General features: G+C 29.5%; 1 protein-coding gene and 1 non-coding gene across 2 annotated transcripts in view; one reads left to right on the top strand and one right to left on the bottom strand.

Annotated features, from left to right (window-relative positions):
* LOC139888241 (uncharacterized) overlaps window positions 1-12551 on the top strand; it is a 78364-nt gene extending 65813 nt beyond the window's left edge. The window contains exon 4 of the mRNA XM_071871264.1: window positions 12466-12551. Within this exon, the coding sequence (XP_071727365.1) occupies window positions 12466-12551 (86 nt within the window). The remainder of the gene's footprint in view (window positions 1-12465) is intronic.
* A 378-nt stretch (window positions 12552-12929) lies between these two features.
* On the bottom strand, window positions 12930-13036 carry LOC139895522 (small nucleolar RNA R71). The gene has a single exon (XR_011775957.1). It is a non-coding gene; the product is annotated as a small nucleolar RNA R71 (small nucleolar RNA).
* Between the last annotated feature and the right edge of the window lie 639 nt (window positions 13037-13675).

Raw genomic sequence — 13675 nt, 5'->3', positions numbered from 1 at the left:
GAAAACAAGTTCAAGTAAGATCATCACTTGAAATAAGATTGTTATAGTTATAGAAATTGAACCAAAGTTTGAATATGATTATTACCTTGTATTAGAATGATAACCTACTGTAAGAAACAAAGATTTCTTGAGGTTGGTTGATCACCTTACAAGATTGGAAGTGAGCTAGCAACTTGAAAGTATTCTTGATTTTATGAAACTAGAACTTTTGGAATTTATGAAGAACACTTAGAACTTGAAGATAGAACTTGAGAGAGATCAATTAGATGAAGAAAATTGAAGAATGAAAGTGTTTATAGGTGTTTTTGGTCGTTGGTGTATGGATTAGATATAAAGGATATGTAATTTTGTTTTCATGTAAATAAGTCATGAATGATTACTCATATTTTTGTAATTTTATGAGATATTTCATGCTAGTTGCCAAATGATGGTTCCCACATGTGTTAGGTAACTCACATGGGCTGCTAAGAGCTGATCATTGGAGTGTATATACCAATAGTACATACATCTAAAAGCTGTGTATTGTACGAGTACGAATACAGGTGCATACGAGTAGAATTGTTGATGAAACTGAACGAGGATGTAATTGTAAGCATTTTTGTTAAGTAGAAGTATTTTGATAAGTGTATTGAAGTCTTTCAAAAGTGTATAAATACATATTAAAACACTACATGTATATACATTTTAACTGAGTCGTTAAGTCATCGTTAGTCGTTACATGTAAGTGTTGTTTTGAAACCTTTAGGTTAACGATCTTGTTAAATGTTGTTAACCCAATGTTTATAATATCAAATGAGATTTTAAATTATTATATTATCATGATATTATCATGTATGAATATCTCTTAATATGATATATATACATTAAATGTCTTTACAACGATAATCGTTACATATATGTCTCGTTTAAAAATCATTAAGTTAGTAGTCTTGTTTTTACATATGTAGTTCATTGTTAATATACTTAATGATATGTTTACTTATCATAGTATCATGTTAACTATATATATATCCATATATATGTCATCATATAGTTTTTACAAGTTTTAACGTTCGTGAATCACCGGTCAACTTGGGTGGTCAATTGTCTATATGAAACATATTTCAGTTAATCAAGTCTTAACAAGTTTGATTGCTTAACATGTTGGAAACATTTAATCATGTAAATATCAATCTCAATTAATATATATAAACATGGAAAAGTTCGGGTCACTACAAACTCAAGCTAAGTACTGATGATAATTGCATGATTCAACTAGATCCAATTAATGCAAGGTTATGGGAATTTGTAAGTGTTGATTGATTATAAGAACATCTAGTAGGGATACTTGTCCAAAGTTTGAACACAATTAGACCGTAAGTGAACAAAAGAACAATCTAAATGCTTCAAGTGGATCAAGCAAGTGTGCATGCTTTTAGTATTGATAATTACTTAATCATTTCTATGTGACGACCCGGGAATTTCCGACCAAATTTAAACTTGATCTTTAAATGATTTCGACACGATAAGAAAAATCTGTATTGTTTAGTCTAAAAACTTCTTGAACTGTTACATAGATTCATTTGACCTTTGATTATACCCGACGATTCACGAACAATTGTTTGTAAATAAATAGGTATATATAAATGTAAGTAAATGTATATTAACTTGGAATTATAAAATATAATATAATCAGTAGAAATAAATATGTAAAATAAGATATAAAATAAATAAGTTTAATTAAAATGAATAAATATATATACATATATAACCTATAATTAGTTGTAATATATAAATATTAAATAAATGTTAATATATATTATATTAAATGTAATTACAAATTTATTTGTTATATTCAATATTATTAATATTGTTAGAATTTATTATATGAAAATTGATACATTTGAGTTATTACAATTACTAATATTATTGTATCATTGATAACATAATTATTATTATTGTAACCAGTAGTAAAGATGCAATCTTAATTATTATGATTAATAATAATGATATTATTGGAAATAAATATTATATTGAACATTAAGAATAATTAATAAGATTATTAGTATCATTGTTATAATTATTATTATAAGTTTTATTATTTATTATCAATGTAATTATTGTTATTATTATTGATATTATCATTATTAATATTAGTATTTTTTTTATTATTTGTAATCTTATCCAAATTAATAATATAAATGGGTTGTTATTAATAATTTGATATCAAAAACTTACTTAATATAACCCTTATATAAATATAGATATACTACGTATTTAAATACATAACAGATATAAGTGTATATAATAGATAATAATTAAACACAGGTTATAAAATATAGATATATTATGATACAGCTGTAACACCTAATGTTTATCTATCACCATCAATTTGATTTATGTTTCTGCTCACGATCAGTATATTAACTACTCCATATTCGAATTCTAAATGAGTTAAAACAAATTATGTTAAGTGTGATTGTCTGCTTTTTAATTTTTAATTTTTATTTTCCCTGTTCATGAATTTATCTAAGGTAAATTGTGTCGACTGACCCACTTTCCATTATAAAATATTTAGTTGTTCATTGTATTGAGGAATTCAATCGATTATCCACCAAAAATATCAACTTACAACAACCTGTATATGTTTATAGCTGTTAAAGTATTTTTTTTTTTTTACAGCTCGACACCCTGTTTCAATACGTTCAAATCAAAACAACTAGAAAATGAATCAAAGTGCAAAATCTATAAACGTAGAAGTAATATGAATCTCCTGGTCAAGTTGTCTGTAAAATTTCAGGTATCAATTCCTCGAATTGATCTTGAATTTTGGAGACAAAAGAATTAAAATAAAAAGTCAAACGAATCAATTTCCTTAAATTTTGAATCTGTTTTAATGTTTTATGTACAATTGATGATGTCTAAAGTTTTTATAGATGATTTAAGACATCTTCCCTGTTATAATCATAAGCTAAAAGAGATTCAAATATCGAAAATGGATTTCGAGTTCTTCGTGAATCAAACAGCAGGTTTTGATAAAAATTTATTTATTTATTTTTACTGAATCTATTAATTTAAATTCATAGATTTTAAATCGTTCTGTTTAATAAAAGAAACATAGTTTGATTGGGTTGTTTAATACGATTTTGGGATTGGGTTGAACTAATGAAGAAGATGAAGTGGAATTATATATACGGGTTATAAATATTCCTGGATCGTACGTTAACAGAAAGACAGTGTAGCTTGGATGGTTTGGGTGTTGGGTCGGTTAACAAGAGGTCGCGGGTTCGAGTCCCGGCGGGTGCATTCTTTTTATTGAGTTTCTCTTCAAAGGTTAATTTATTTTATTTTTATGATCATTATTATCATTTATATTATTATTATTGTGTTAATTATTATTATCACTAAAATTAATATTATGAGTATTTTTTTTAACATGACTATTATTATTATTACCATCATTGTTGTTGTCGTTATTATTATTATTATTATTATTATTATTATTATTATTATTATTATTATTATTATTATTATTATTATTATTATTATTATTATTATTATTATTATTATGAATATCATTATTATTATTATGAATATGATTATTATTATTATTGTAATTATGAAAATAACACAAATATTAATATTAGATTTAGTATCAATTTATAATTATTAGAAGTATTATTAGTATTATTAAGATAATTACGATTACGAAAATAAAAGTATAAATGACATCATTAAAGTTATAAGCCTGAAAATAAAGATTATATATATATAAATATATATTTAATACACATAACTTAACTATATTATATAACGATATATAAAATGAAAATATATATAATGAAACTTATAAATCTACTATATAAATGAATTACATCATTAATAATAATATAATTGTTCGATCACAATTATACGTTTTAATATATATACAAATGATATAGGTTCGTGAATCTGAGGCCAACCCCGCATTGTTCAATATAGTCATATGTATTTTTACTACAAAATACATTCAGTGAGTTTCATTTGCTCCCTTTTTAATTGCTTTTGCAATATATATTTTTGGGCTGAGAATACATGCGCTGTTTTATAAATGTTTTACGAAATAGGCACAAGTACTAAAACTAATTCTATGTGGGTTTAAACCAGAAATATACCCTTAGCTTGGTAACATTAAACTACTTGTCTATGTACGGTAGGCGCGAATCCTAAAGATAGATCTATTGGGCCTGACAAACCCCATCCTGACTATGGGATGCTTTAGTACTTCGAGGTTATTTTAAACACACCTGGTCTGGTGTACTTCAGAGGGTAAAACATGAACGTTAAGGCTTGTTACCGGGTGCCTACAGCTTATAGAACACTTTTATACGCTTGCGAGTGTACATATATTTATAAATGGAAATCTTGTGGTCTATTAATATATTGAAATGATTGTTATGATAAACCTATGAACTCACCAACCTTTTGGTTGACACTTTTAAGCATGTTTATTCTCAGGTATGAAAGAAATCTTCCGCTGTGCATTTGCTCATATTAAAGACCTTATTTGGAGTCGATCATCGCAATGGGACCAAATGTCGGTGACTTCATTCGGATGGATTAGGACGGGTCCTTTCAGTTGGTATCAGAGCGGTGGTCTTAGCTAACCAGGTCTTGCATTAGTGTGTCTAACTGATAGTTGATTAGATGCATTAGTGAGTCTGAACTTCGACCGTGTTTGCATGTCAGAAGTTTTGCTTATCATTCCGTATCGAAAATTTCCTGCTTATCATTCTTAGGGAATCACTTGCTTATCATACTTAATCTAGACATATCATACTACCTGGATTGCATGAATAGTGTATAGAAAAAATTCATATCTTAGCGTATCTGCTAATTCATATCCTAGCATATCTGTTACTGTAAACTTTGCTTAACATATTCCGTAGATTCCTCCGTAACTTATGGGATTTTAGTATTATATATGTATATGTAAATTATGTATTGCAGGATACTAATCTACATCCTATAATCTATTTCTTATCGAAAATCCTACATCTGATCGTACGAGATGAATCCCTCAACCAGTTCGAATTCCTCGGATTCTGACAGCTATTCTAATATGGAGTTTCACCAAAGCTCCGAAAGTAGTGTCACCAGAATGAATCAACCAATCATCCATCCCCAATTCATCTGATGGGTTCGTAGCCTACTTAATTATTGGAGACAAGAAGAAGGTGATCCCTTCCACCAACCGAATTCTCCTCTGGGTAAAGAACCTGAAGCGCTTACCGGTGAACCTGTCCGAAACACCATTATCTCTCTCATTTCCAGAGTATCTCGTCACGATCATATACTATACCAAATTCTAGATCTTATTTATCCGCTCGTCCGAACCGACAGTCACCCCGGTGTAATAGAAGAAGTCAACGAGCTTCGAGCGCGGGTAGCGGCCTTAGAGAATATGGTGCAAAGGTTACGAACACCATCAGCTGCACCAGCAACATAACCAGTACCATCATCACCGGCACCAACAGTACGATCAATATCATTACTGGCACCAACAGTACCACCATCAACAGCAACATCCGCATTCCACACCTCAACATCACAATCTTTACCTTGAACATCAATATCATACGCACCATAAATATCAAGGAATACCGACAACAAAAACCGATGAAGTATTGATCCATAACTTCATTAGTATTATGCGAAGAATATGTGGTTCCTAATAGTTTTAGAGATTACTTATTCTGGCTCAAACCAAAAATCATATGAGTTTAATATCACATTAACTCATTAAATCCATGATTACATCTGAAGAAAATATATATGTATATATGTTTTCATAAAAATTGTAATTAAAAATTCTTTTGTACAAACTAATAATGGTGAAAATATTTTAACGGGTAGGTAATACCCGAGGAATATTTAGTTTCACATTAATAAGTTACACTGTACATTCTTCGAATCTGATTCAACAGTCATTTACTATCCTACTTACATCCACATATATATGAATTCGTTCACCACAGAATAACCATTTTCATTCAATTTCATATTTGGATTTTGATCTATCAGAATTCAACAAGTGGCATAATGAAGAAAATATTGGACAAAATAAAATTTGTTAGAAACAAACAATTTAACTATAAGAAGAATTTTGCTAAGAATCCACGCTAACTGTTCCTAGCTAACTGTTCCCAGCTAACTGATTACATTTTATTTATCACTGTTTATTTATCGCAATTTAATTATCTCAATTTTATTTATCGTCATTTAATTTCTGTTATTTATTTTACGCACTTTAAATATCGGGACATGTATACAAGGTTTTGACATATCATATCGACGCATCTATATATATTATTTGGAATCACCATAGACACTCTATATGCAGTAATGATCGAGTTCTCTATATAGGGTTGAGGTTGATTCTCAAATAATATATATACTTTGAGTTATGATCGAGTCTGAGAAATGTACACGGGTCACGATACGTATTAATTAATTCGAATATTATAAATTAAACTATATATGAATTATTGGACTGTTAACTGTGGACTATCGACTAAGGACTGCCATTATTGGACAATTAAAATGGATTAAAATATTGATTATAACATATGAAACTAAACAATTCTTCAAGTTTGCCACTTGATTTCATCTTAAACCTCATTTGAATCTTGACGATTCCAATCCATGTTCAAACCTCTCGTGATTCTTGAAAATACCTCGATCGAGAGGATGAACCAGCCGCACTTCATCTACGGAAGAAAAGATTGATGCATATAGTTATGCACCCGAAAAACCCTTGGAAAACTGAGTAAACGTTTAACACATAACTGTGCTAATTCCTTTAGTGTTATTATTACCCAAAATAATTTGGTAATCCCTTTCAAAGTAGCAAATTTTGTCACAGCTCTAGCAAATCAACTCCGACTTTTCATCCGAAATAACAGTATTATAACCTTGATATATATGCGTACTCTTTATTGCTACTGGGGAACCTTTTATATTCCACCATATTACCATCAGCGTTTAATCATCTAAAAACACAATTCTCCTGAAACCACCTCGGTTTGATAACCGATGACCCAGATCCGTTAACTTTGAAAATGCTGACGAAGCAGCATGTTGTAGATGGTCTTAATAGCCAAAAGTTGATGATAAAGAAGGAAGTGTTAGGAACGCACGATAGAAAATTGGTACTGAAAATCGGATTAAGCACACCATGAAAGAGACCAAGGACAAATACAAGGACCAAACCCTATATTCAAAGAATCCAGGTAATTCTGAATCCGCCTAAATCTTTAGAGAATATCTTGCTCCTAAGTCATGTTAAAATCTTGCGAAAAATTTTTCTTCATCAACCTTCGAACCTAGAAATTCCAAAATATCATCCTAAATATCTTCGATATTTCTGAGAATATTTTCATAAAAAAATTCTTGTCCGAAATTATATACCTCTTCGTGTTTTCTGTATTTCATTATATTGGAAACTTCTGTAAAATCTAAGTATAAATTATGAATGAATTACGGAGAAGTGTTGGGAATTGAAGCATGAGTTAGTATAATATAATGGTGCTTGGCCAACGTGATTATATTACAGTAAGTCATGCTGAGTTTCTAATGAAACGTGATGATGGTTCATAGTAGATTATACTATTATCATGTGTCATGTTACATAACTCTTTCATTCTAATTAACCTCTGAACATATCAAGAAATATATTCTTGATAATTCTATTCTCAATGATTCTGGTAATTTGACAAATCAAATTGTGCTATTATGTTCTTTCTTGATTATAACATTAAATTCATTCAAAACTCCATACGTACAAATTCTGGACCATTATTCGTTTTACTAAAAATTGAGAGTAGATTAAAAAGACAAAGAGCTCCGAAACATAAGAGAAGATATAAAACTCGACAACAACACTGAAATTACAATAATTAAAAAAATTAAAACATCATGACAATTAAAAATTTAAAAGATTTCGACAATTAAACTAAAATACTAGATAGTTCCATTCTCTAGAGACATCGGTATTTCACTTGCTGCTTCAGCTGCTGCTTCAGCTGATTCATCGAGGTAACGATAACCCAACGTCTCTTCATCTTCAAGCACCACATACAGAGAAACGCGTTTACCACGATCTTCAATGGTATCTTTTATAAAGTACCATTGATCATCGGTACACAAAAAACTTGCCCTACAATCCACATCATAATCGTCTTTATAAAAGAACACAGACGTGAATTCAGACGAAACTTTTTCCTTCAGAAAGGATAGCAAGTCTTGTAAACCAACTTCACGAATGTCGATATCTTCAAACAAAATACTATCGCCCCACTTGTATTCCTTCATTTGATTATGAAAATCACCTCCGTAATGAACATCTAATGAAACAATCATTGGGGGAAGTGTTAGCATTTTTCAGTTTGGGAGTGTTTGATTTTGATTTTGAGAGAGGTGGAAATATAAAAGAAATATATGTTTGAGTGTATAAAATGAGGTATATGGTTGGTGTTTATATAGTGAAAAAAAATGGCCGTTGGGATAGCCGTTGGGATTTTTTTAGTTTTATTTTACTAACGGCTAAAAATTGAGCCATTCTCTCTTATGATAGCTTCATTTGTACTCTTCGAATAATCAAATTATTTTATCCATATTACTCAATGATGATAAAACTCGATTTATCAACTCATCTTAGTCATGAAAACATTTTTACTGTTAGCCATGACGACCACACTCAAATTTCGGGACGAAATTTCTTTAACGGGTAGGTACTGTGATGACCCGGGAATTTCCGACCAAATTTGAACTTGATCTTTAAATGATTTCGACACGATAAGAAAAATATGTATTGTTTAGTCTAAAAACTTCTTGAACTGTTACATAGATTCATTTGACCTTTGATTATACCCGACGATTCACGAACAATTGTTTGTAAATAAATAGGTATATATAAATGTAAGTAAATGTATATTAACTTGGAATTATAAAATATAATATAATCAGTAGAAATAAATATGTAAAATAAGATATAAAATAAATAAGTTTAATTAAAATGAATAAATATATATACATATATAACCTATAATTAGTTGTAATATATAAATATTAAATAAATGTTAATATATATTATATTAAATGTAATTACAAATTTATTTGTTATATTCAATAATATTAATATTGTTAGAATTTATTATATGAAAATTGATACATTTGAGTTATTACAATTACTAATATTATTGTATCATTGATAACATAATTATTATTATTGTAACCAGTAGTAAAGATGCAATCTTAATTATTATGATTAATAATAATGATATTATTGGAAATAAATATTATATTGAACATTAAGAGTAATTAATAAGATTATTAGTATCATTGTTATAATTATTATTATAAGTTTTATTATTTATTAACAATATAATTATTGTTATTAGTATTGATATTATCATTATTAATATTAGTATTTTTTTTATTATTTGTAATCTTATCCAAATTAATAATATAAATGGGTTGTTATTAATAATTTGATATCAAAAACTTACATAATATAACCCTTATATAAATATAGATATACTACGTATTTAAATACATAACAGATATAAGTGTATATAATAGATAATAATTAAACACAGGTTATAAAATATAGATATATTATGATACAGCTGTAACACCTAATGTTTATCTATCACCATCAATTTGATTTATGTTTCTGCTCACGATCAGTATTTAACTACTCCATATTCGAATTCCAAATGAGTTAAAACAAATTATGTTAAGTGTGATTGTCTGCTTTTTAATTTTTTATTTTTTTTTCCCTGTTCATGAATTTTTCTGAGGTAAATTGTGTCGACTGACCCACTTTCCATTATAAAATATTTAGTTGTTCATTGTATTGAGGAATTCAATCGATTATCCACCAAAAATATCAACTTACAACAACCTGTATATGTTTATAGCTGTTAAAGTATTTTTTTTACAGCTCGACACCCTGTTTCAATAGGTTCAAATCAAAACAACTAGAAAACGAATCAAAGTGCAAAATCTATAAACGTAGAAGTAATATGAATCTCCTGGTCAAGTTGTCTGTAAAATTTCAGGTATCAATTCCTCGAATTGATATTGAATCTTGGAGTCAAAAGAATTAAAATAAAAAGTCAAACGAATCAATTTCCTTAAATTTTGAATCTGTTTTAATGTTTTATGTACAATGTACAATTGATGATGTCTAAAGTTTTTATAGATGATTTAAGACATCTTCCCTGTTATAATCATAAGCTAAAAGAGATTCGAATATCGAAAATGGATTTTGAGTTCTTCGTGAATCAAACAGCAGGTTTTGATAAAAAAATTTTTTTTTTTTACTGAATCTATTAATTTAAATTCATAGATTTTAAATTGTTCTGTTTAATTAAAGAAACAAAGTTTGATTGGGTTGTTTAATACGATTTTGGGATTGGGTTGAACTAATGAAGAAGATGAAGTGGAATTATATATACGGGTTATAAATATTCCTGGGTCGTACGTTAACAGAAAGACAGTGTAGCTTGGATGGTTTGGGTATTGGGTCGGTTAACAAGAAGTCGCGGGTTCGATTCCCGGCGGGTGCATTCTTTTTATTGAGTTTCTCTTCAAAGGTTAATTTATTTTATTTTTATGATCATTATTATCATTTATATTATTATTATTGTGTTAATTATTATTATCACTAAAATTAATATTATGAGTATTTTTTTTAACATGACTAATATTATTATTACCATCATTGTTGTTGTCGTTATTATTATTATTATTATTATTATTATTATTATTATTATTATTATTATTATTATTATTATTATTATTATTATTATTATGAATATCATTATTATTATTATTATGAATATGATTATTATTATTATTGTAATTATGAAAATAACACAAATATTAATATTAGATTTAGTATCAATTTATAATTATTAGAAGTATTATTAGTATTATTAAGATAATTACGATTATGAAAATAAAAGTATAAATGACATCATTAAAGTTATAAGCCTGAAAATAAAGATTATATATATCTAAATATATATTTAATACACATAACTTAACTATATTATATAACTATATATAAAATGAAAATATATATAATGAAACTTATAAATCTACTATATAAATGAATTACATCGCTAATAATAATATAATTGTTCGATCACAATTATACGTTTTAATATATATACAAATGATATAGGTTCGTGAATCTGAGGCCAACCCCGCATTGTTCAATATAGTCATATGTATTTTTACTACAAAATACATTCGGTGAGTTTCATTTGCTACCTTTTTAATTGCTTTTGCAATATATATTTTTGGGCTGAGAATACATGCGCTGTTTTATAAATGTTTTACGAAATACGCACAAGTACTAAAACTAATTCTATGTGGGTTTAAACTAGAAATATACCCTTAGCTTGATAACATTAAACTACTTGTCTATGTACGGTAGGCACGAATCCTAAAGATAGATCTATTGGGCCTGACAAACCCCATCCTGACTATGGGATGCTTTAGTACTTCGAGTTTATTTTAAACACACCTAGTCTGGTGTACTTCAGAGGGTAAAACATGAACGTTAAGGCTTGTTACCGGGTGCCTACAGCTTATAGAACACTTTTATACACTTGCGAGTGTACATATATTTATAAATGGAAATCTTGTGGTCTATTAATATATTGAAATGATTGTTATGATAAACCTATGAACTCACCAACCTTTTGGTTGACACTTTTAAGCATGTTTATTCTCAGGTATGAAAGAAATCTTCCGCTGTGCATTTGCTCATATTAAAGACCTTATTTGGAGTCGATCATCGCAATGGGACCAAATGTCGGTGACTTCGTCCGGATGGATTGGGACGGGTCCTTTCATTCTAGTTCTTAGTTTAATTTGCAATTGTTTTCTTGATTTCTCAAATTCAAAACCCCCCAATCAAACAAACTCTAGGATGATTATAAGTTTTCATCAATTCAACTAACAATTACCGATCTCTTCGAACGAACCTTAAACGGAAAACTTGCTAATTATAACTACGTAGTCATTGTTTCTCGCATGCTTGTCACATATGAAGTCCACGTTTGAGTATAAATATAAAATATTCAAAGTAGTTTGTGAAAGCATCATCAAACTTCTTGATGCCGCTGCCGGGGAGCAGTTAGCTAGTTGTATCTTTGAGTTTAAGCTTTTAATCGTTCGATCCTTTTATAAGGATTTATCCTTGCAAAAGTTACTTTTCTTGTTTTTATATATTATTTGTGTTTGGAAACCGTTTATGTTTGTGTTGTGATCGAAGGTTAGGTATCGTGGTGTATGAAAAGGAGATCCCAAAAGGAAGAAGAGTTTGAACATCCATTTTCCGATCCGGAGAAACACGTTCACGGGGTTTACAAGTGTAGAGAAGAAAGGGTATTAAGGAAATTTTTTGAGGTTTTGCCATTTTTTTTGAAGTTATGGAAGGAGCTAATCAACAAAAAGAGGGTAATCCATTTGGTCATGGCTTACCCAACAACCCACCGCCGGTTAATCAAGAGTAAGTTGATCCAAATGACACACCAATGTGGAACACTACGTTGGTTGCAACTACGGTGGTGCCTCCCGCCATTACTAAACCGCCCATTGGGGCCGATAATTGGAAAGTCGAGGGTAATTTCTTCACAATGATCAAAGATGTGCAATTTCATGGGTAGATGGAGGAGAATCCTTTCGAGCACCTTCAACAATTCAACGATATTTGTGATTTATATAAGCACAAAGATGTCACCGAAGACGCTTATAAGTTAAGGGCATTCCCCTTTTCTCTTCAAGGTGATGCCAATGCTTTGTTAAGAAATTTGCCTTCCGACTCGAAGCGAACCTTTCAAGACTTAAGTGACACTTTTATCAATAAGTTTTTTCCACCATCGAAGGTGGAGAGACTTAGGATGGAAATTAATGCATTCGTACAACAAAGTGATGAGTCTTTATATGATGCATGGATTTGTTTTAAGAAGATGTTAAGAGCTTGTCCACCACATGGATTGACAAAAAGGGAATACATCAACACGTTCTACCCGGTACTAATTTATTGACAAGGCAAGTTCTTGATGCATCCGCGGGGGAAGTATTTATGTATAAGTCACCAAATGCGGTCAAAACCTTGTTGGAAGATATCTTTATTCATACTTACGAGTGGAACCCTTCATCTAGAGATTTGCCAAGGAAGAGTATAGCTCAAGTGGATAGTGACAATGGGCAAATCACACTTGCTAGATTGAATAACTAATTCCAATCGTTCGGGAAGGAGTTGAAGAAGCTACAATAATCTATTGTTGCGGTGCAAGTAGGGTGTGAAAGGTGCAATGAACCACACCACACAAAGAATTGTCCTCAAATCAACCAATGCAATCACATTGATTTGGATGTGATATGGCTGAAATGGACGATTTTATTCATGCGGTGTCGTTAGGCCGCAGGACGTCTGATTCAGTTGATCAAGGTAGCACACAGTGGTTTTGTTTATTTATATTGTGCGGGGCCTAAATTTACTTTTACTTTCTAAGGTGTAGAAGGTGTAAGTTAACCTAGAGTCGTGTTTTTTTTATGGATTAACAAATTGAAGATCAAGTGGATAATTGTCTTTTAGTTAAATTACCTGGATAAAAGATAGTAGTTGGTTTAA

This window comes from Rutidosis leptorrhynchoides, chromosome 2 (genome assembly GCF_046630445.1).
Source record: "Rutidosis leptorrhynchoides isolate AG116_Rl617_1_P2 chromosome 2, CSIRO_AGI_Rlap_v1, whole genome shotgun sequence".
Classification (NCBI taxonomy): Eukaryota; Viridiplantae; Streptophyta; class Magnoliopsida; order Asterales; family Asteraceae; genus Rutidosis; species Rutidosis leptorrhynchoides.
This window is presented reverse-complemented; position numbering and strand designations above follow the sequence as displayed.